General features: G+C 38.1%; 3 protein-coding genes across 4 annotated transcripts; all 3 read left to right on the top strand.

Annotated features, from left to right (window-relative positions):
- Positions 1 to 403: 403 nt before the first annotated feature.
- Positions 404 to 1,665, top strand: LOC131768298 (beta-1 adrenergic receptor-like). The gene has a single exon (XM_059084031.2). It carries the CDS (start codon positions 404 to 406, stop codon positions 1,358 to 1,360), a length of 957 nt encoding a protein of 318 aa, XP_058940014.2. The 3' UTR covers positions 1,361 to 1,665.
- A 2,882-nt stretch (positions 1,666 to 4,547) lies between these two features.
- Positions 4,548 to 8,748, top strand: LOC131800316 (uncharacterized). The gene is made up of 5 exons (XM_059118006.2): positions 4,548 to 4,699; positions 5,921 to 6,015; positions 6,721 to 6,897; positions 7,610 to 7,744; positions 8,425 to 8,748. Exons 2-5 carry the CDS (start codon positions 5,929 to 5,931, stop codon positions 8,515 to 8,517), a joined length of 492 nt encoding a protein of 163 aa, XP_058973989.1. The 5' UTR covers positions 4,548 to 4,699; positions 5,921 to 5,928; the 3' UTR covers positions 8,518 to 8,748.
- Positions 8,749 to 13,114: 4,366 nt separating this feature from the next.
- LOC131800292 (plasmolipin-like) lies at positions 13,115 to 22,881 on the top strand. Of its 2 annotated transcripts, none has more exons than XM_059117976.2 (5): positions 13,115 to 13,253; positions 18,555 to 18,719; positions 19,435 to 19,614; positions 20,981 to 21,103; positions 21,725 to 22,881. In XM_059117976.2, exons 2-5 carry the CDS (start codon positions 18,570 to 18,572, stop codon positions 21,800 to 21,802), a joined length of 531 nt encoding a protein of 176 aa, XP_058973959.1. In that variant the 5' UTR covers positions 13,115 to 13,253; positions 18,555 to 18,569; the 3' UTR covers positions 21,803 to 22,881. The 2 variants fall into 2 exon arrangements, with proteins under 2 accessions (XP_058973959.1, XP_058973960.1); XM_059117977.2 differs by lacking the exon at positions 13,115 to 13,253 and adding an exon at positions 15,417 to 15,576.
- Positions 22,882 to 24,792: the final 1,911 nt, after the last annotated feature.

Raw genomic sequence — 24,792 nt, 5'->3', positions numbered from 1 at the left:
TACCATTTTTATTAACACCTTTAAGGATTGCCCAGATCGATCGTCAAGTAATTTCCCCCACGATCATCGATTTACGGCTAAGCGAGAAAGTTGATATTAAACAAAGTTATAATTTAAGCATACGACGACCCGACTCAAAAAGAAATACTCATTGATAAATTGTGAGAAATGCGTGGTGCAATTTAGGAGAAAGTAGCTTTTGAGCTTGGAGGATGTAATGCCAGCTGCAAGCTACTTTTGATTATAATCTTGGCTTCAGCGGAAATCTTGCCAATTGCCAAGTGACGTTCGAATATAAGATTGGTAAGCGAAGTGATTTGAATCACAAGGCACTTAGCAACGAGCGCGTTAACCACAAGTTGGACTCTTTTTTGTACCCTATATAATTCCAAAGCATTCTACCATGTCAACTTTGGAAGAGTTGAGAAACTTTCACAACGACCGGCTCTTTGACGAACTTGTATCTCGAACAACGCTTCTGGTTGTGGTGGAATCAGCAGTGATGGCTTTCGTAGCACTGAGCGCTTTCCTTGGAAACATATTGGTGTGTGTAGCGGTCACTCGAAACCCGCGTCTCCACACACCCACGAACGTTCTGATCTGCGCTCTCTCTGTGACCGATATCACAATGTCGGTGTGTACGATGCCTCTAACCGTTGGTGTGCTGATATCGGGGCGCTGGATCTACAGTAAAGAAGTGTGTCAATTTCAGGGATCGTTTCCTCTGACATTGGCGGTTATATCGCTACAACTCATGGTTGTCATTGCCATCAACAGATACCTTTGTGTCGTCAAACCCAATTTGTATCGCCGGATTTTTACGGTGAAGAAATCTATTGGATTCGCCGTGGGTGTTTTCTGCTTTGCATGCCTTCCGACCCTGTCTCCGATGTTTTACGCTCGCGACGATTTCACGTTTCACCCGGGAAAAGCATACTGCGCCTTCGCCATGGAGCAGAATTTCATCTTCGCCCTCTGCATGGGAATGGGGTTTATCATGAGTCCTTTCATCATCATGTCATGCCTGTATTGCCGCATCTATTGGTCGGTACGTCGCGCAGTTTTCCCTCAAAGCGGCAACGCCGACTCAGAAAGCCAAAGAAATGCACACGTGCAGGAGGTGAAGGTCACCAAAACTCTGGCGGCTGTCCTTATTGGCTTCTCTCTTTGTTGGTTTCCAATAATGATCATCGACCAGATCGACTTTACCAACGGCGCGCCAATGTTGCCGAGGCAAGTTTATTACTTTTACGGTTTGTCAATTTACATGTCCTCCGCCATCAATCCTGTTCTGTACGGACTCCTTAACAGGTCATTTCGCATCGAATACAAGAAAATCATCACTTGCAAGTCTTTATGAACTCTTCAGTAAATTTTAGCGGCAAACTGTAACGTTGAGTCATGCATGTCCGTGTACTTTAAGACTGAAAAAACTCGTTGTAGATTCTTAATTTTAAAAGCTGCCGCTGTCGTGGAACGCAGTATGTTTATAATTATGATAAAACAGCCGGAGTGACCATAAGAAAAACTAAAAGAAAATAATTGAGACTTTTTTATTAATGGCAAGTCTAGGAGGACGTGGTTTACATGTGTAATCTCAGTAGTACTAAGTAAAGTTACTTTTGTTCTGTGTTCAAGCGAAGATCTAGACAGACTGATTTTGGCTTTAATTTTGGCCATGCATTAGTCTTAAATTTTTTTTTATATAATCGCACACGTATATTTTAATTAAGATTACAGTTACTTTCTTGGAATCGATTTTAAGCGCTCGACCAAGTGACGAAAACATCGACAACATTGATGTTTATTTAGCCGGTCGATTCATGTAAAATCTCGTAGGCATATATGTTTCATATCAATATTGCACGGAATGTAAAATAAATGGTCTTTATTTCTCATTTGCATTTGGTCAATTGGTTCACTTTGTCTTATGCTCACATCATAGGAGTCGCAAATGTTTGATTTTCTTTGCCTTTTATGGCGGATGAACGAAGGCATGAAGTAGCTTTAAGCCACGTAAAGTAGTTAGGACATCAAATTGTGACATCGGCATCTTCTTTGCCCTCAAATTGCAGATGAGTTTTTTACAGTTACAGGAAGTTTTTCACAATGTAAAGAAGTTCGAGTGAGGCATCAAATTTGAGTAAAAAAAAAGGAATACGCATACACAGTAGAGTTGTATCTGAGTGGAGTTAATTTTTCAGAGGTGAAACGAGGGAGTGACATAAATCACGAACAGAACACTAAACCCGAAACTATCATAACTTGAGAAATACTGAGTTGTCCGACCTTGAAATCTTTGAAAATAGCTATTTCTGAGAAAGAGATCCGTCTTGTTTTTTTATTTCTCATGCTACACATGCTATGTACATACATTTAACAATTCGAGGCCGAAATTAACTTCAATGAGAAAAAGGATAGCATTTTGAAGTGTTCTTATTCTAAAAAAAGCGCTTCTCACGGTTATTTCAGGAAAATTCTCATTAAAATCATCATCTAGTTTCGTCATTTGAAACTCACCTTTCAGTTTTCGAAAAGTGACTGTGATGAATAAGGAGGCAGAGATAAACGATATTTACTTAAAACTAGTCCATTATTTACTTTCACTTCAATCACCTGCACGTTCAAATAAATATTAAGCTAAAAGGTATAGAATGGTGTGTTGATTGCTGGTCAAGAACTTCTTTTACAAATTGGCCCGCCTTAGAATTCCTTATCTCACCATCTTACAGAGGGGCTCCCTATTTCATGTATTTCAATTCAACAGGGACATTATGAATCCATTCAGCTTGGCCTACGGACCATAGTTTTCTCTGCCTAATGATCAAAGTGCGTCAGTTTTATACAAAATTCAAAATGTGATTGCAACAATTATAACTCAGCAGTTGCAGCGTCTTTCTTTTGATTTGGCTCGAACTAAAGCACACAATTACGAGCGTTAACAACTAAACTGCACAAAAAGACGATGCGTTTTTAACTAAGCAAATACATGAATGCTTCAGAATATTACTTTTGACACCTTTTCTAGCTGCCGGATAAAAAACTCAATACCTCATTTTGAGAACAATTCGTTTTACCCTCTCTGCATTTTCGTCACTTCTTTATTAAAAAAAACTCCACTTAGCAAGTCCTATGGCTGTAGCCAGCGAAAACAGATGTTTCATGAACAACTGTGCCCGGCTTGAAGTCACAAAGCCGGGTGCAGTGTCGCGGTAACTAAGCGACAGTTTAGATGACCAGCTTTCATACAAAACCTTCTAAAAAGAGTAATCGCTGTCATTCGGTAGTCAGTAATTATCGACAAAAAGGCCTTTCTACAAAACAACGTCCAAAATTAGAATTGTAAACAAGGAATTCAAATGCTTATGTAGATCCCACATCATCGAGAAAGCGCACATGTACGGCCAAAATTTCGAGAAGGTCATAGGGGGAGTCTATTACTTGGCTTTTGGTTCTGGCAAGTATCTTGACACACATAAATACTCTTAGTATGGCATACATCCCCCACTATACAAGTATATGTCTTTTTTAAAATTTTCTCGGTCGTTCAACACCTCGCAATCGTCGAAAATGTGAAACTGAAAGTTTTCTCGAATATCAATAAGACGATTACAGGTGTTTTGATCAAGGCGGCTACCAGCCCCCCCCCCCCCAAAAAAAAAAAAAGGAAAGAAAAAGAAAATAAGAAGCCTTCTCCCTCCCCACCCTTTTCTTGTCCTTTAAATTAACAAGATTTCGTCTGGATCTTGGCGGTATCTCATCGTGATCATGTTGAGGTCTTTACGGAATCTAACTTGCCTCTGAAAGATTGAAGATACATAAAGGCGAAAGAAGGAGGATCGAGCAGGTGTTGGTAGAGGCGAGCGGATGTACTGCTTGGTCGCCATTACGTAGGAAGGTCACTGAAATTTTAAGATAATTTAAAAAAAATCTTTAAATAGCACTTAGAAATAGAGCTGGTCGCATTCTCCAAAAAAATAGGAATATTCCAGAGTGGAATATTTTGGGACGGATCTCTCTGATCTTAGTGAAAAACTGAAAAAAATTCCATTCAAGCGCACGCCTTGACGTATTGTTCCGTTGAGAAATGCTTTGTTAGCCTGTTATCATTTGATTTATTTTTGCTGATGCGAAAGCACTTAATCGCAAGAAGCTTTGTGAAAGTCACGACCATGACATATGTATTTGTGATGCTGGCGTTTTATGATAAACCTTTATCAAGGGATCTCATTAAAAATGTACCCTGGGTCAGTAAAACTTTAAGGATTGATGCAAAATTAAATATGCTTGTAAGGACTATCAAACAGAGATATCGAGTCTTTAAAAGCTATTGTGTTTAAGTAACCCACTGAGTTGAAATTATTGTGGACTGTACGAGCTTTTACTAAGCCAATAACGAATGCTGATGAAAATAAAGTTATGCTTCATATTTCAGACCCTATGTCATTTAAGGTTAGGGTTGTTAACCAATCAATCAAGTGTACTTGGAATATTAAAGTACCTCATGCATGACATTGAACAATTAGCATTTATAAGTACAGATATTGCAGCTCTTCTGTGCTGTGGTTTTATCACGCCGATTTGTCGCGTGTTTTTTGCGAAGGCAAGTGGACTCGGTGAAATCTCTGTACTGAATTGTGCCCTTAACAAACTCAGGATTGAATTTTCTTTGAAGTTCAGCTGAAGCGTTCACAGGCAGGTAAGGACTGAAGCGTTTGAAGCAATCATAACAGCGGCGATCGAGGCGCTTGTGTGCGATAAATATAACGAAGCGAACCGTAAATTTCGAAAAAAAATTTGAAATTTTATATCATGACGGTGTAGGCTGGGGTCAACTTTTTGTTGTACTAAATATTTTACTGAAAGATTTAAAAGCCTTTAGTCAAATATAATAAAGACATAGAAGTGTTTATAATGTCGAGTAAAACCCTTTCTCGAGCGTCTGTTGTAAACAAGACGCAACTTTTATACATGTCGGTCAATAATTTCACTTGAGCGCGTACAATAGGTTTGCCTCAACTCCTATCGAAATTTCAAGTAGATGTCCCCTGAGCTTCCGTCAGTAGCTTACACAGAAAAAGCACTAATACTTTGGCTAGTGTCAGAGTGTCAGCTGGCAAGCAAATTCATTCTTATAGCATGCGGATCTAACAAACATTAAAATATCAGTTTATCTGGGTGATGAATATTTATTACATGCGTGTACGTAGACATGTAACTACTAAAAGTTGTACATCAAACAGAGACAGTGAAGTTATCTTTAACGTTGTGAATGAAGACTTCAGGTATTAAACTTGCCATTCATGACACTTAAAGTCCTAATAATGTGATAATTAACTTTTTACATTGGCAAGATTCAAACTACTGATCGGTCTGGAAATTCTAGCCAAGTTAAGTCAAGTTAAAAAGAAATTTGTTTCCCACGTGATCTTCAACAGGCCTTGAAATAACTTGTGTTATCAAATAGGCCATTCTGAAATAATATAAGTTGTAGGATTCTCTTTTAGGACTACAGCGACCGGCAGCAGTAAACAGCTTGAATAACCGGCCCCTAGAAATTTACATAGCAATGGAAAATCCTATTAAACACATTCTTAGTTTCCTTTTCATACGCTAACAGATAAGTTTGGTGACTCTTGGTTGGGATAATAACCAGCTTGTAAAAAATCACTTTTCGAAATTCTCCTTAATCTTCCCTGGACTTAAGTGGCTTAAAAATTTAAGGTGGTTTTATCCATTTGTCAGAAATTTTATGACGTTAACAATTAGCGGTTTATGGAAAGAACTAAGCTGAAAGAATTAATAAGAATACACGGGCAGTGGGACAATTTTCTTCCAAGCGCAAAAACATGGCCTACTAATCAATTAAATCATGTAGTAAACTATACCTGCATGAAAGGAGATGATCCTTTTTTTTCAGCTGTCAAGATGAGTAGTTATCCAAATAGCCGCAGACCTATGATCAATAGCGCCTACATTTGTTCCATACGAGGATTTCTTAAGATCTTAGAGAGCGTAAGTTAACCTTTTTACACCCTAATATCAGTATGCATATTCTCTATACTGTTTTCTATACATTTTCTTAGGTGCTAACAAGGAGAATTTGTTCGACAATCAAGAGCTTTTTTTTTTTTAGTTAATGATCATTTCCCATATTCTCATGACTATAGTCTTTGATTCAGGGGTGGTATTGTGAGGAGAAAATTGATGCTAGCCTCTTCTAGGGTTTAAAGTTAATTCCAATGCACCGAATAATAACTAAAGAAGGGGAAGTGTATTCGTTGGTGCCCGCATTTGTTTACTCGAGGTCACTATCATATCTACGTCTTTATCCGCAGTTCACATACATGATTTTCATATATTTACAGTTATTTATTCATCAGTTCACGTGTTCAATTTATTTAGAACTAACATAATGATAAGCTCCCAGTTGACTTGTTAGCCCAGTCAGAAGAACACTGCAACAGTATCGCAGAGGTCATGGGTTCAAATCCCGTATTTAAATGAATTTTTTTCAGGCCTTATTTTAACTGCTGCATGCTCGAGTAGTGTTCATTACTGCCAAGATCGCTTTCATATTCACGACTTTATCCGCAGTTCACACATATAATGTCCATATATTCACAGTTAATTTCAAAACTGGTTGAAGCATTTAACAATGAAAGCACCCATTAGCTAGGCTTACAGAGAGCGCTTACTGTGCTTGGCATCTCTTTCTAGATTTTGCTGTTGGCCTCCTTCATATTCGGTCAGCTTTATGAATCATTTTACAGTCCCCCTCACCTACCCTACTTCTTCGTGGCTGTATTTGTGGGAATGATACTTCTCCTTCTGCTGTATACCTTCTTTCTGTTCTCGTTGGAGAAGCGGTTTGAGACCTTCAACTGGTATCTTATGGTGAGTACATAAAATCAAGAGGAAAGAAACCTTGAACCCAAAATATCCGACTGAAACTGTCAGTTTTGCAAAAGTCATCTATGCATCCGGCTGGGCTGTGTACCTCAAGCATATCACTCTGGGCCCAGTTGCATAAAGAGCGGATAACGCTATCCGGCGGATAAATCGCTATCTGGCGGATAAGTGATAGCAAAACCTATAGAGTTATCCACCGGATAGAGTTTTATCCAGTGGATGACGTTATCCAACCTTCAAACAACCGATGCCTGGTAGTTTATGTCATTACTGCTCACATAGAGGAAGAGGAGGGCGGGCGTGGGTTGGTCGAGAAGTAATTTCGGACCCCACTCCCTAAAAACAAAAACTCTTATATCCGCCCCTGTAGTGAGAGAAAATCGCCTGTCATTAATGTCGGTCAGCAATTGATTGATGAGGCCAGCTCCATCAAATTTCCTCAAAATTAGGCCTGCGCACCAATATCTTTACTACCTTTATTTCAGCGTCGGTCAAACAAACGCATGCGCATGCCGTCAACACCTTGACACCGACGTATGAGGTGGGTGTAAAAATCGGGGAGAGTGATACTGGAGAAGACAGATGTCCACGCTTTTGGTGTAACTCTCTTTGCGCGAAGTTATTATTAGAATTAGAATATAATAAAAACTCAAAGGTTTTTTTCATTGAGATTTTTTTCCTATTCGTCACATTACAGGACGTAATCTTTTGTGGCTTTTTAGCCGTGATGCTCACAGCAAGTGCTGGACTCCTGGCTAAAGAGGCAGACTTCAGGGAGAGACACGGAAATGATTTTTCTGGTTGGCTCTACGATCGTCTCGTGGCTGCAGTGGTAAGTTAATTTTCGAATCAGTAACTCTCTGTAGCCTATTTTTGTTGCGCTAATTTTTGTTCAGATGCTAAAGGTGCTGCACTAATAGGAATTTCCGCCTTGGTCGACCGATTACAACTGACTTTCTCTACTTGAGTGCTGCCGTCAATGACATTACGTCAGAACCAGGGATACAAATTCAAATATAGATTTCAATGGCTTAGTCTTTTTTTAAGACCCTTGCCACTTTATTCGATCACATCTTCAAGACCTTTTGGCCTTTCTATGCAAACTTTGGTTAAAAGACATCAGGACGATATAAAGTTGGGACCAGAGAAGGAAGTGATGAGTCTTTTCCCATCGTCTCGGCAGGCGGCGCTTTACTTTCAATATATTGTCAACTTTCCCTTCACGCTCGAAAGACCGTTAGAAAAAAGAAACCCGCCGTAAAAGGGCCTTTGAACATGAAGCATCGGATCAATCTCAGTATCTAAACGACTGCGCACCTACCCCTCCCCTAACCCAACAAACAGTCAACTGATAACAAACAAGTTGACAAGTTGAGTATGGTTACTGTTGGGTCAGGGGGGCAGTAGCTGTACAGATGTTTAGATGCTGACATTGATCCGAAGCATCAATGCCAGTGCTCCATAAGTATTTATTCACTAGATATCACATATTCATATTTATTTTATCTTCAGGTTCTGGCGTTTGTTGTCGTGCTGTTACTCATCATCGATATCATCGTCAGTTTGTTTCAGTATCGCCGCTTAAGACAAATGGGACAACGCTAGGGACTAATCGGTGAATATGACTCCACGATGATCTCTTTCATTGAGTAACCAATGACGTTGTCACGCGGGTTTTGTAGTTAGGTTTAATTCATGGAACGTCGCCTTGAAAGAGTTACGTGACAGCCCAAAAGCTGACTCCGAGGAGTACGTCGGCCCTTTGTGTTTGAATGTGCTTCATCAGGTTTTTTGTGCTTTTATAATTATCTTTGTACATAAAAAAGTTAGTTGATACATTGTGTTTGAACAGTTCTTTATATATGTAGAATAACACTACTACTACCTTACGTGTAGCCGTACCTTCCCCCTCCCCCCCAAATAGAAACGGACTTCCATTACTCCTTGAGGGAGAGGGTAGGGTTACTCGTAGACTATAATACTATTTGCACCGCGCTTGACAAGGCCCCCTTCCCCCGTTTGTCAAATTTGTAGCTTAAAGCTCACAGAATCACGGTACAATACTGTTTTTGGGGAAAAGGGAGCAAACTGAGGTTACCTTAGGTGGGAGAAGAGAGATAAAATTAAGTAACAGGGGCTGTGGACGTCAATGTGTCAACAATTGCGTCGCTAATTGTATGTTCAAAACCTAATATGTGACACAGCAGACTTTTCATTGAATGCTGCTAACTTGGAATGTAATTTTTCTTAAATTTAAAAGAAAACGTAGCAATGCACATGCAGAATAAAAGCACCTTTTCTGCTTGTAATGAAGTTCACATATTTTTATTGAAGCGTTATTGATTTTTTTTTATTTCTGAGAACCAGGCTTGCTAAAATACTCGACATTTCAGCTCAGGCCAGCATAACGAAGCACTCATCTCCTCCCAAGTCTCTGCCCCCTGCAAAGACCTTTTTGGCCGGGAGACTGAGAGTCTAATTTCGCCATAATGACGAGAAATGAGAGTAAAAGTCTATCGCAGTTTTCAGAGCCACCCCACTCCTCTGGAACTAGACTACTAGACTCCAAATACAGACTTGATGATAGCCACGTCTGTCGACTTTGTTGATAGCTAGCATGACAAAGCTTACTCCTGCATTGACATTAGTTTATGTCTCGAAACTATATCCAGTGTACTCCCGTACACTGAAATAAAATTCAGAGACTAACAACAAGGTTTTCAGACCAGTCTCAACTTCTTCGATCAGGCTCGCGGACCCACTTTATATTGTTCGATCGCCCTGTCGCTAGGGAGTCTCGTAATAGCAACTACGGCCTGCCCTCCCTTCTCCACCTCCACCGCAGAATGTGTTTTCAGCGTGTGGTGCTCTTATCCTGTCTTTTCATATTCTTTTTCAGTAGTTTTCGATCTTTTTTGGCCAGTTTGGAGGCATTAGTTAAGGGGTGAGGCAAAGTGGTCCTACGGGAGGGTCTTTAACCTGGATTCAATTGAGAACCTCCTGCCTTTCTCTTCCTTTTCTACATTAACGTCAGGAAACCTGGGTTGTAAAAATTTGGGTATGTTTATACAGTTAAACAGCTTAATTCTAAGCTGACTTTTTGGAAAATAGCTTTCCTCCGATAGCCGTGGTGAGCGATGCCATTTCGTTCCGATTATGGCAGCACTGATTGGGTAGAAGTACGCCCGAGGAGCATTAGTAACGAGTTTCCGAGTCAGGTGATTATCGGAAATCGTCGGCACTGTGGCGGACTATTCCAGTAACACCAATTGAAATTTACCAATAGTCAAGCGACGTTTACTTTTTTTCACCTTTTCTGTATTTTAAGTTAGTCTTACACTCCTTTGAATCACTTTTTTCAAGAATAAGTATACATTTATTCATTTTTATTTGGTCTTGTACCTGCGGGTAGGATCTGAAGGGACATATAAAATACTACCAGCTAGAGGTACCTGAGCTTGCATATTTAATCGACTTTACTTAATTTTTATCACAGTTTGCTTTGAATTTAACTTTCTGGCCTTCCATTTGGTCTTATACTACATTAGAATCACTTTTTTCATGAATATCTTCTTGGTTCTTGGTCGTGTCCTTGTAGCTGGTAGGATATTTGGTAGCTCAGGAAATACTACAGGCTAGAGGTACTTCATGCATTTAAGGTGAATTTAGCTCGTTTCATTTACTTCTTGATTTATGGAAAAATTTCTACATTCCATGTAAGTCTTATACTGTTGAGGAGTCACTCCATAGGTATATTTTCATGCTTTGCAGTCATGTTCATCTGGCTAGTAGGAGCTTGGATTGCTCAGAAAACACTACCAGCCAGAGGGGGCAGCTTATATATGTGAAGTAAGCTTGAAATCTTTATCATTGTTAAGTTTTAAATGAATTTCAAGTTAATAAATTTTAAACTAGCCTGATTTTTATTTTCTTCAGTTGTGGATTTATTCCAATATAAATAATCAGTTCTAGATTAATTTGACTCGAAATTTATTTTAGACTTGAACATGTCAACTAGGTTTACAGAAGTTTGTCATGTAATAATCTGCTTAAGTATGAGTGGAATTTTGTAGAAAGAAACAGTCTCTATTTTCATGATATTTTTGTTTGATTTGAAGTACTGTTGACAAGGCCAACCATTGTCTGAAATGCTAAAATCAATTCATCTTTAGGTAGTCGTAGGATAACTTGATTTTCATTCACCATATTGGCTTTTTTCCTTTGTATTTTCAATGATATTTAACAGCATGTATGAGTGCATGAAGACCTTAAGGCAAGTTATTCTTGAAAAAGAAAATAGTCATCTACTATACATACAGAATTTATACAATTATATAACTGAAATGAGATTAACCTGTGCCTGTGTTATTTATTGTATTTTCTAATAAAAATTGCTATTATTAAAAAGAAATCAAACCTTTCTTATTTGAACACCAACCAGAAACCCTTTGCTTATTGCCTAATAATATCTGCTTTAGTTTCAGCGGATTCCCCATAAAGAGTCATTTGATGCTCAAATCTTGTGTGCTGTGCCATCAAATAAGCAGTGATAGGTGCATGACCAAGGAACAAGAAGATATTCTTGAAAAAAATGATTCCAATGTAGTATAGGACTAAAATGGAATGCAAAGAAGTAAAATGCAAAGCACACTGTAATAAAAATTGGGTAAAGTCAATTAATATGCAAGCTGTACTTCAAGTATTTTTGAAGCCTCCTAAGATCCTACTAGCTAGAGGTTATAGACTAAATAAGAGAGAACAAAATGTAAATGTGTTCATGAAAAAAGTGATTCCAAGGAGTGTAAGACTAATTTGGAGCGCAGAAAAGTAAATGAGCAAACTGCAGTAAAAATTGGGCAAATTTGACTAAATATGCAAGCTGTACCTCTAGCTGGTATTCTTTTCCAAGCCTCCCGAGATCCCACAAGCTAGAGGTACAAGACCAAATAAAAGAACAAAAATTCAAATGTATTCTTAAAAAATATGATTCCAAAGAGAGTAAAACTACAACTTGGAGTGCAAAAAAGTAAAATGTGGAGCAAACCATTAAAAAACTTGGGCAAAGTCCACTAATTATGCAAGCTGAACCTCTGGCTGGTAGTTTATTCTAAGCCACCTAAGATCCTACCAGCTAGAGGTACAAGACCAAATAAAAATAAATAAATGTATACTTATTCTTGAAAAAAGTGATTCAAAGGGGTGTAAGACTAATTTTGAGTGCGGAAAAGTAAAATGTGAAGCAAACCGTTTAAAAATTAGGCAAAGTCGACTAAATATGCAAGCTGTACCTCTAGCAGGTAGTATTTTCTAAGCCTCTTTAAATCTTACCAGCTAGAGGTACAAGACCAAATTAAGAAAAAATAAATGTAAATGTACTCTTGTAAAAAGTGATTCCAAGAAGTGTGCGACTATATTTTGGAGTGCAGAAAAGTCCAATGTGGAGCAAACCATCATAAAAATTGGGCAAAGTCCACTAAGTATGTAAGCTGTACCTCTAGCCGATAGTATTTTATAAGCCCCTTCAGATCCTACCAGCTAGAGGTACAAGACCAAATAAAAAATGAATAAGTGTATACGTATTCTTGAAAAAAGTGATTCAGTGGAGTGTAAGACTAACTTGGGGTGCAGAAAAAGTAAAATGCGAAGCAAAACGTTGCAACAATTGGGCAAAGTTGACTGAATATGCAAACTTTACTTCCAGTCGGTAGTATTTTCTAAGCCTTCTGAGATCCTACCGGCTAGAGGTACAAGACAATAGAAATTTCATTTTGGAGATCTTTCTAACCAGTAGCACTGTGACAAGTGCATTATAGTGGCGATACAATTCATAAGTTTTGTTTACCTTTGAAAGCGTAGGTCTTAGCGGCTACAGTGTTAGGCTAAAATTCTGCTGAGCAAGAAACTTAAGATCGACGAGGGTAAAGGAAACAGCCACACAAAATTTAGCGAACTTTCCTTGATTTAAAGTCAATAATGTATTCTTCATACGTAAAGCATGTTATAGTGTTCATGTCCGGCTCAATCAAGTCGCTTGATTGTGGTAAATCGCGAATGGTGTTAATGGAATAGTCCGCCATAATGCAATTGCCGACAATTTCCGATAATCCCCGACTCAGAAACTCGTCACTAGTGCTCCTTGGGCGTACCTCTAGCCGGAAACTTAATTGCGTGACACTCCCTTGTCAATTGCAAAGCTTTCAAGGTAAACGTTGTTAGCTCTGTTTTAGCGACCGCTTTTGACACCACAACCCATAACAACAAGTCCCGTCTAACTCAAACCATTTCTTCTCATCAGGCGGAAATTAAACCAAAAGATACAAAGAAAGCGAAGAAATCTATAGGTAAGAGTTATAGATGATGTTGCACATCGCAATACAACGAGGTATTTACACGACATCGTCTGTTACCAAATGTTGCTACACGAATTGAACAACTTTTCCCCACCAGCCGCTTTCATATTCAATATTCAATTTATGGTTGTTTTATTTTTGTACCTTTAACTGGTAAATTAACAAGCTTGCATTGAAATCAGAAAAGTTTTGCGCACTAAATTGCCGGGTAGCGCTAACTAGTTGATGGTTGATAGTTGAAAGTTGATCGTTAATAGGAATAACTAACTCGCAGCCAAAGGCTGGATTGAATAATTTTTTACAATATAAATATAGTACAATTAAAACTAGGGATATTTACAATGGGGATTCTTTATAACTAAAGTGCTCTGTACAAATTACTGGCTACGAGCATTGCAGTTTACTAAACAATTCTATTTACTCGTTGGCACATAGCCGCGATGAATGAGTTTTTAAAACGGTTAAATCGCGGCAGATTGAAAGTTCTTTTGCTTCTCAAGCTATATGAGCCTTGATGACGTGGGGGGAGCAGGTGGGCGAGACTGTGATCGTTCGAATTGGTGATGCCACCGAATAGCTTAGAGCAGTGATCAAAGCGTCTTTGGCGCAGAGTACAGAGTCCATAGCCATCTAGGGATTGTTTATTTGATTGATAAGGCGCGATTATTGACATGGCTCTTTTACTAACACGCTCGAGGTCTTCACTAAGATATTCAGGAAGGCTATGGTGGAAAATAGGCGTACAGTATTCTAAAAAGAATGAAGAGAAATTTAACAGTTTAGGCGAATCCCTCTTTTGAAAATCATTATTTCCAAAGTCACAATGCTCTAGGAATTTTTATGAAAACCTGTTAAAGAAAATACTCCAGTGGAGATCTTCCTGGGAGTAACAATTCATTTTTGAAGGAGTGAGTAGCTTCGGAAATTCGCTTCTCTATTTTTGCTCGGCTAAGAGTTCTTCTATTCCGAAAATTTCGACTCTTTGTAGTGTCGGAAATAGGATACTTAGTACTGATGTAAGCTCATGTTGATGTACCGATTGTGTACTATCGGCCCAGAAATCGAGCGTCACGTTCTGTTTGCTCTGATGAATAAGTTTGTTTATCTTCTTTGTTTGAAAGAGCTTTATAGCCAGTCAGTTTGATCAAGGTGTGTCCATAAGATAAAACAACAATTGATTGTTGTTTTTAGTCATTCTGAGATATGACTTTGTTGTGTGCTCGTGAGGATCTGAGATATCAAATGCTGGAAGAGGAAAGCGTCAGTGTGGGTTCCTTACCTATTCCCCACTACAGCTTTTTAACCTGTTGATATTGTTTCTCAGTAATTAGATTCTAAGTCGATAAATATTAGTCTAGACTGTTCAAAATCGAACAGCCGTGTCACAAATAGCCAAGGCAACGATAACAGTGCGACAGGAACTTCAATGAGAAGAAAACTGGAGGGGGATTGGTTGCTGCTCTTCCCAATCCCCCTCCTACTTTTTCTCTTTACATTATAAATGAACACCTGTAACGCAAAGTGTAACGCGATGATATTGGCCGAGCAACCACTGTTAATGTGTTTTTCAGGCCTTGAGCGGGCTGCCTAACACGCAAGATCACTGAGATGAGTTAATAATTTTCATTTCCAAACAATCTCACTAAACGAATTCAATCAATTTTAGTTTTATTGCTAATCGACATTTGACTTTCAGATCACAAAGAAATACAGCTTTTGTTGAATACAAGAAACAATAAATGTCAACTTATTTTTTCTCAATGGCTGTCATTGGATATGAATAATTAGTAATTTTTTTTTGTTCCTGTTGCGCTTAAATTTTTTATTCGCATCGAAAAGAATCAACTCTCTGCATGATTTGTTCTCCTTTCCTTTGCTTATTCTTTACTTTCTTTCCACGCTTGAATAAAAAAATGAATTTTCCATTTAGAATATTCTAAGGAATTACATTAACGAAAATGTTATTAATAACAGCTCTGACATGAATACAACATGAGTAACGATGGAAAATTTAGATCATATGGGCTGCTTAGGTAACTAGTAGTGCATTGTTGACGAGGATCTTTCGCAAAAACTTTGCCAACCTACTTATTTGGACTCCCCAGAGTCAGCATCATTAAAATTGTCACGTTTTTGAATGATCTCTAATCAACTGCATAAATTAAAAGAAGGCGTTCACTCTTGTTTACGCTGTTTAAGCGACGCTTACGGTATCCTAGCTCCTATGATCATCCAGCTCTGGAAGCTTAAAATCTTCGCCTCTTCTTCGCCCGGGAAATCGCTCTAGGTCAAGAGAAATTGGACTTATCTTTGGGTAAGAGTTACCTGAAATGTTGTACATCGAATTATTTTATGTTTAGATGTAATATAACAAAACTTTTGAATGCGTTCGCCTCGTTATTAAACGTCGCTAAATGTATTAACCAGCTTTGCGTTGGTTGTTAACGTTTTAAATTCAGGCACAGTTTCCACCGTTTTAATGATTTCTGTAGGTTGTGAACTGATTAGCCTTCAGCGAAATCAGTGCAGTGTTCCAGCAGCCGGCGGTTAAAGCCAAAGAAGAGAAAAAAGCAAAAACAAACATAAAAACTGCTGCGGCCATTGTCACTCATAACTAGGAGAACTGAGCTATTGAAAGCACTCCAAGAAGTCAGTCAAAATTTTACAGGTGCGCAAAACACCAGAATTTTAAGACGTTCTTCCAACGAAGCACTTTCCTCAAAGCGGGATTGTTTATTGATTCTATGGAACACAGCAACTCAAACAGATGTTGAGCGAAAAATTTAAACCGTTTTTTCAATTTTGCATATGCAAAATAGTAGCAGATTGTTCGCGCATACTAATCATTACTGTTCTGAGACCCAAACAACATTTGCTCATTTTGTTGTCGTGAAACGCGCAAAAAGTAGATGTGATTTGTTATCTTTCAAAAATACATCCACAGTTGTGTCGATTGTGGGACTGCTATGATTGATAGTTATATAGTCCACCAAGAGTCAGTCAAACAAAAGAACTCCCAACGCGGAAATCAATTGTTCACAGGGAACTCATTTTACAAGAATTTAATCGAAACAAAGGCTTTCGTACTACAGTATATATCGAGAGAGCTTTGAAGAACGTTTAACAGAGCAGGACTAATACAAAATATTTAGGAAAATCTCGGTCACGTTTCTTTTTGACAAAGTGATTTTCATAAGCACAGCATCTCTAGTTCGAAATTTTTGTCAGTCAAATTTCAATCATCACATTTTCTCTTCTTAAAAAAGATTCAATTTCTACTGAAAAACTTATTCGAGGCAAACGGCAGAAACTGAGCAAAAGAAATCTCTTATACGAAATTAAGATAGAGTGCGTGACTTGGATGAAATAAAGCATAAAAGTTTAGATGAAACAGTAAAATTAATTATACTTGATTTGAAATTAATGGTTGCCTCATATTGCTATACCGTATGAAATGATAATGCTTCTGTTTTAAAGGTGGAGCAAAGGATTTTAAAAGCAATAAAGATTACAGGCCTTAAATTAATAGTCCAATACAAATTACTGCGAAAGATAAAAAACAAAATCAGGTTTCTCGCAGATTCATTTGAATTAGTAATTTCGGTACTCGATGAGAATTCATGGCTGAGAAGTGTCAAAGGGTTTCTTAGCTGAAAAAAAATGGAACTCTTTTAAGAGGCATGCAAACTTGACCTGCCATTTAGAAAAATTTTATTTTTGGATTCGTTAAAGTGACTTTATTTCTGTTGGACTATGTATCAAAATTACATCTATATAGAAAGCCTAATTCACTTACTAGGAATTCAATAAATTAAGGGGTTAGTTTCTAAAGAAACTGTGGTGCTTCCCGGTAGGGGAGTGTTACAACTCAGTTGATAAAACCAAATTATTTAGATATTAATGTATGTCCATCAAGCAGGAAAAAATGGTATAGGAGATTATCAGTTTTAAATCTCTTGCATGGTATTAATATTGCTCTTGAACACCACTTGACGCTCTATTTTAACTCACACATCACGCGAGATATTGTCACTTAATAATTGGCTCAAAAAATATCAGGTCAATTACAGGCAAGGCCTATCTATGATCTTAGCTACAAACCTTCTTTATTCAACGAGTGAATGCTCATTAAGTCACTTCATGAACATTTACTCGAAACGGTTTCGATAGCGAACTTGCTTGTGAACGAGATCATTGGTCATCAAATATAACAATAAAATGAACAACCAGAAAAAGTTTGAGAAACCAGAAACAAAGATGCTGTCAAGTTTTGAATGGATGGAAAAAAATTAATGATTAATAATTAATTTTTTTTTGTTTATTAAAAGCTGACGGCTTTCTTTCATAAGAGGGCAAGAGGGGCGGAGTTATTATAACATTCAAGTTTATTGACTAAATGCCAACCCCCGCTGGGCAAAGCAGAAAAATTATTGTAAAAGAGGACCCGAAATATATACTTGTTATTTAGAAGTCATGCATATCATCAGGCTTGTAACAAACCATAAAAGGCTGATCAACTGTCCACCTTTTCCCGGAGATTTCTAATGACACCTTTGGTAAACAAAATGTCTCCGAGGCCGTTTTGCAAGCTTCGACTTGACGTGTTGAGAGCGTTAACGTTACACACAATGTCTTACACCTGACAAAAGGGTGCAATAACCCTTTGATTTATTTCCAAACCTATGTTCCTTGAAGATATTCAACCCAGTGTACCTTTCTTTTTTTCCTAGAAGAATAACCGAAATTTGTATTTTTTTAAACCTCGCTTCTTGTGTTGAGTGTCTACCTGCAATTGACCATAATACTATTGCGAAAGACATTTCCAAGTGTCTAAAGATCTGGCGATGTTAACTGTCATTCTCTTGGTAAACTTGAAACCAACAGCAATGGGGCAAACAAGAATGCTTTGAGTGATAGTTAACGTAAACGATAAGCTGACCGGGTGCTGGTTAATTTCCGGTGCTTCCAAATGGGAGCAATCAATCTAATATTTCAATTAATCAGTCAATCAATTTATTAGTGTTATGAGATGGGATGAGGTTGCTCTTCATTTGAACGAGAGGTACATGTGTAAAACGTATGACAAATCACTAGTTAAATCTGAGAAAAAGGAGGGACTGTTATTAGGGTGGGGCTGCTAATAGAGTGGGGCTGCTATTAGGGTGGGGCTGCCATTAGGGTGGGACTGCTATTAGGGTGGGGCTGCTATTAGGGTGGGGCTGCTATGAGGGTGTTTATGGTAAAGAAAGTCCAACAGCAAACACGTCCTATCTTTCAATTTTAAATTTTCAGAAGCACAGATAAACAATGGCAGATCCTGAGAACCCAGATACCACAGCTAAATCTGACGAGGCCCCCGCGGAAAAGTCTGGCGGCGGAGGAGCTGCATCTGGAGATATCGGACTAACTATGTCGTATATCATCTCGATTCCTGGAATACTGAAGATCGTTGAATTTGTAAGTACTTCCATCAAGTGTGTTAAGTCATTTTGTAGCGAATGAAAGGCGGAAGAGGGTGAAGTGGGGGGGGGGGGGGGTGGGGACTAATGAGGATTGATGGGAAGACACTGATTTCGAGGCTTAACCTTTTTCAACCTTATATCAGTATGCATATTCTCCATACTGTTCTTTATACATTTCCTAAGTCATTGACAAGGAGAATTTGTTGAACAACCAAGAGCTTCTTTAGTTGGTGGTCATTTCCTTTACTCTCGTTACCTTCATATGTGATTCGGGGGTGATATTGTAAGGAGAAATTATATACTAGACACTCTAAGTAGACAAAGGGTTAAGCGCAACCGATGCGAAACGCTGGTATATTAGGAGCAATGCCCTGGTCATTTTGAGTTAGAGAAACCGGGAAATATTTTGGTCAGACGAGCCATTTGGTTCGATTTCTAACTGAACCTTACCTTTACTTGAACGTATGTTCTTATTGCTCAGGGCCCAGTTGCTCAAAGGGCTATCTGACGGATAAGTGTTAATAAAAAGGACTGCGCTGGATAGAGATCCAACCATTAGATAGCGTTATCCGCCCTTCAACAATCGGGGTATTCCCTATACACCATTACATTCCTCCTTCGTTTGTAGGTGCTAAGACTTTTAGGCTTTACGAAATCTATGCCTGCGTATTTCAATAAGCTAAGTTTTACTTTTACTTAAATCTGTACAGTTCACGTTGATGTTGGCATTTGCCATAGCTGCTGATGTAAATATCATAGCAAGCAAGTCACGTATGGATTTCTTCCTCTTTGTTACTGTGATGTCATGGCTTCTTGTGATCGCCGTATTTGTCTTGTTCGCATTCAATATCATATCAAAAATCAACCTCAGTATTGACTGGAATATCCCGGTGAGTGGAAAAGTCACAAATACAAAGCTCAGTAACAAAATATGACTTTTTTTCCAACAAAATCAATAAGTAAAAAAAATTCAACAAATAATTTGAAGATATGGGAACAAAAACACTCTTAGAATCAATACAACCACTATATCCGGGAACCGAGTGGCTTATCTTTGTTATTTAATGCGAGTGATCAATATCTCACTCGTTTGTTGTGCTCACTCGTGAAGCATTGTTCTCGCCACTCGACGCGTAAAATTCATGTCTTCTCTCCATCGTGTGATATATTCTATATATGTCGCACGCAAATATCTAGGAATTTTCTTGAAACAGAAGTCTGTCTTTAGCGCGCCTGACTAGCCTTCCCCTTCAGGCTCCCAAGAAGTTTTCTGCACGACTCAAATAGTTTAGTAACTTAACTCCTCAGGTTGTCGAAACTGACTTAGTCGTAGAAGCCAACAACGGATTTCTTTTTAGGAGAACCTTACAATCTGGATTATCAGATCTTACACTGGAATGCTGATCCTGGACCTACACCTTTACTGAATCAATCAATGTACGGCGAAACGGAGTAGAATAATTGTTCCAATGAATATCAACAGAATAAAACGCGGTCAAGAAAAAACGACTTTTACTTTGGCGACAACGTTTTCTCTATCCGTCTTTGTTTACACAAAGTATGAATGAACCTTAGCCATTGCCAAAATTTTGGATGAAATATAAAGTGCTCTAAAAGAATGCCAACATAAATAGACTCTTGTAGTCAGTATTTCAAATTGGATTTTGGTATCTGCAAACTGTTTGAGAGTCATGTTGATAATCATTGAGATGCTGGCTGCAAGCAACGCAAAGGTCAAGCATCTGCGCATGTGCAAACGTTTTTGAGGCTAGGTGGCGTGTTTCTGGGTGTCAAAACTATGTCGGTTGTGTTAGGAACAAGCTTACCAGCTAGTAGGTAACGGTGTTTGAAAACCTTATCACCTCCTTTGTAAAGCTCAAAACAAAATGGTAACTCAGCAGAAAACCTGCAATCATATAAACTTTTTCTACGAGGAGTCTCAAGTTTTCCTTTTTCCTACTTTTGTTTCCCTTTGAAGATTTTCGTAAACGTTTCGCATATGTTGCAGGACAGCGGCTGTTTCTTTTGTTCTCTTTTGAAATTTTGCGCACGGCTGGTAAACATTGATTCCCTTGTGCATGCTCGACGTTTGACCGCTTTGTTGCTGCATGTATTCCAATCCCATTAGGTGTACAAGACATCATATAATAATAATAATAATAATGGTGAATTATCGAGCAATGAAACTTAAAGTCAAAGCTTCAACGTAAACAAAAACAAATCAGATGCTATAATTTCGTAATGTTTTCATTTTAGGTTTTTGTATTTGCTGTTGTAGCAGCAATTCTTCTTCTGTTGAGTTCTGCCTTGCTAGCTGATATGGTAACAGATTATTTGGGGTTTTTTCCTAAGGAAACTGACAAAATAAGGGCTGCTGCGGTAAGTTTAAGTTTACTCTACAATTAATCTCGTACCCAGATCCTACCGTATCACTGTAACTGAAATACAAGCACTTGTCCCTGAAAGGTCTGGGTAAGAGACTACTCTACAATACGACGAAGATGTCAAGCATAAATAAATAGGATGACGAAGATGGTGTTTGGCATGAATTAAAACCCTCTTCCAAATTAGTGAGAGGATCCGGAAATCAAAACTTATCACCAAGAGAAAAAAATTCCTTGGACAGAATTATCGTGTTTCATACAGTACTCGGAGTACATCCGATACCCCATTACTAAACCACACATGGAAATACTCGATGTTCTCTAAATTTATCAGCACTCATCAAATTCCATTCCAATGTTGAGAAAAGCAAGGGACTGAACGAAATTTCGTAAGATTTCCAGAAGGAGGGCGCTTATTTGGGGCGGGTGGTAAAAAATTTCGAAAGCATTTAGAATTTATCAGGATAATGTTTCTATCATGTTTACTGGGATTTTAAAGAAAGACCTGGTCTCGTACTAAGTCTTACTTTTGAAAGAAAAACGAATCTCTTTTGACCAATTTCTTACGAAAAAAGGGCCACGGCAACTTACATGTTTGCATTGTCTTTCTTCGCAGGCTTTTGGATTTATCTCCATGTTCGTCTTCATCGCAGATGCTGTTGTTTTTTTCCTGAAGAAAACTGGAAGGATGTAAACCAACGCCCACATTTTGATGAACTGTGTAGTCCTTCGAGTTTGTTTAACCTTTTTTAATAGCTATTTCGGTCACCGTTAATTTGAATTTAATCGTTATATCTATATACCTTTCCTCTATAACGAATGAAAAAAATCTAGAAATAGACAGGGAGAATGCGTATATTTAACCCTTTAACTCCTAGAAGTGACTAAGATGTAACTTCTCCCTACAATATCCATACATTATCCAGTACACATGTAATGAGAATACCCAATCTTATCAGGTAGTGTGAGTTGTTTTTATCTTAAGCCAAATTCTCGCAAATAATTTACGAGGAAATATGTAGCAGCCAGAGGGGAGAATTAGCAATCAGATCTTGGGAAAGGGTAGCGTTTGAGAGAACGAGTTATAGCGTAAGCAACTCGCTATCATGCACTGAGCCGCCATGTTTGATCTGGGCATCGAGAGGCTACTGTCTCTTCCACCCTCAGCGGCATTAGAATCCTAAGAAATGCTGCCTTTGCTGCGATGCTAGATCTAAAATTATACGCCTGCACTACAGGCAAAAAGTATATTTAGCTATGGTCATTCCAATAATTTCTTAGGTAGCGATACAATCTGAGCGTATATTCTATTTTTAACCAATCACTAACGAGTATATTCTATATGATTATGCTCTTATTATGAAATGGGCATTGAACAACGGCAACACTGACTTTGGCAGCTTTTTACTAATTTTTATAGCAGTCAATTGGCATAGCAGTCTAGAATTTATAGATATCGTGCTTTAAGCTAAAAATTCACCTCAATCAAACAACCAACCCACCTGGCAAAATTGAGTAAATGTAAGTAGTCGTAATCAAACCCATGTGGAAAGAAAGAAAAAAAAATAGATTTTTTTCATCGTTTAGCCCGTTAATTAGGCCTAAAAACCTCAAGGGAACTTGACATGTACTACAGTAGTTCCATAATTATATACTTTAGTATCTCTGGTATAACTAATGGCAGTTTAATGCTAAAATCTCTCTGACGCCTCGTAATTATGACTCAGGAGTGGAGCTCATTGCGTCCTCGATTAAACCTTGTGTGAACCACGACTTACTAGTTTAATAGTGATTTCCCTTCGCTGCTAACTGAATCTTTTTTTAATTTTATCATTCCATACTGCTAATTGATTCTAGATTTGCAAAACCCATTTCAGAATGCAAACTTATCGTATTTGTGCAAAGTTGACATAAACCTTGGATTTCTCCAAAGCAAGAGAGGTAGCTAAAAAGCTGTACGGTAATTGACTTGAAATTGCACCATAACAAACGCAGATAAAATTGTCAACATACGCGGAAGAGGCCAACATGAGAGATAACTCGCATCGTCTTTTTAAAAGCTTTTCATTTTAGCATTATTATCAGGGTAGTAAACACAATAGCTTTACAATCTTTCTGTGTTTACATATCATTCTCTTTTGGTTTGGTTTAAACTTTTGGTCGTTTGGAGTCCTACAGCAGTGCAACTTTGATAATTCAAAGCACCACCTTAACGGAAAATTACACTGACATACAGTTTACCAGAGAGGTCGAAGAAAATGGTAAACTACCTTTTCTAGACTGCCTGGTAAGCCGTGACGACAACTCACTACGGACAACAGTTTACAGGAAACCGACACATACTGACAGATTACTGCACTAGTCATCCTACAACCCGACATCACACAGCCACAACTATCAGGATTTGATTGGAGCTTGGTAAAAGAATATAAACATAATCTCTTTTTTTCAATGAGGGAGAATGTTCCATCAACTCTGCTTTCTTTGTGCACTGAGCGGTTTGAGCTTAGGAAAATCAGTTGGTCCAGTAATCTTAGATGGCCAGCCTACAAGGCCGTGTTTTGTTGATTGGAAGTGTTCCCTGTAAGCTAACGACTTTGACGGTCGATGTGCGTTTCAACCATTGAAACAGAAATAGGACAAACTACCGCATTAAGGAAACACCTTGTCTGAGGAAAAACCAAGCCATTCTGGAAAGCAACTAGGGATTGAGTCATCGTAATAGAATGGATTTGACTTGAAACTTTCCAAATCAAAAGTTTGACAGCTATCAATACGTGTGCCCGTAAATTTATGCACATTGCTCTCAGAGACTTGTGAAGTGATGTAAGCCCAGAAAAAAAATTTACCTCTGCTTCTTTTGCCCAAATTTCACTCAAACTCGTGCCATCACGATCCTGGTGCGTCGACAAACTAACAGTGATCCAGTTACCATGACAACCCGACTTGGAAGATCTATTAGCCTTAACACCGAAAAGTTTTAGAATTGAGATCGTTCTCTGTTTAAGTTGAAATATATGTGAAAATAACAACATGTCGTTATAAGTTTGAGAAATTTCATCGTATTGCATTAAATTTTTTATTCTCTCCTCTAGGTGCTCACAAGCAAACTAGTAATGTTAGCCATGTTAGCAGATCCTGAATTATCTTTGAACAATAACAAACTAAGATAATGCGGCGTAGCTTAAGATTTAAAGTGGCTTGTAGTAGAAGTAATACATTCTGTGGCAACCAAAGTGGATTCACTTCACGATTGACTGAGTTCGCTTTGGTTGCAGTGGTCGGTTGCAGATTATGAATTAACATCCCAGTTGAGCTTACATTTGCAAACATAATCGTTAGGAAGTAAATTTATTAAAACGATAAGAAATGTCCATTTTTGTTTATTTCAGCGCCTATTGACTGAAGGCACACTTTCTCGCGGAATAAGCATTTCAGGTTTAAAAGACAAGTTTCAGTTGAAAAATCTTACAGTTCTGTGGGCTCACTTTGAGATGTGAATAAAAATCGTGTCTATTGAACTCGTTGCATATAATTTTTAGCGTTTAGGTGTCAAGTTACGGTTAATGCGACCTCTGCATTGTATATAAAAATTGTTACAGTTACTACGGTTAATATCAAGAATATTCTTGTTTGACAATCACGAAGCAGTATTTCGCTTGGGTTTTTTTCCTGGTCAGCTAC

The sequence above is a fragment of the Pocillopora verrucosa genome, chromosome 3 (genome assembly GCF_036669915.1).
Source record: "Pocillopora verrucosa isolate sample1 chromosome 3, ASM3666991v2, whole genome shotgun sequence".
In the NCBI taxonomy this organism is placed as follows: domain Eukaryota; kingdom Metazoa; phylum Cnidaria; class Anthozoa; order Scleractinia; family Pocilloporidae; genus Pocillopora; species Pocillopora verrucosa.
The sequence above is the reverse complement of the archived record's forward strand: the minus strand, read 5'-3'. Positions and strand labels throughout refer to the sequence as shown.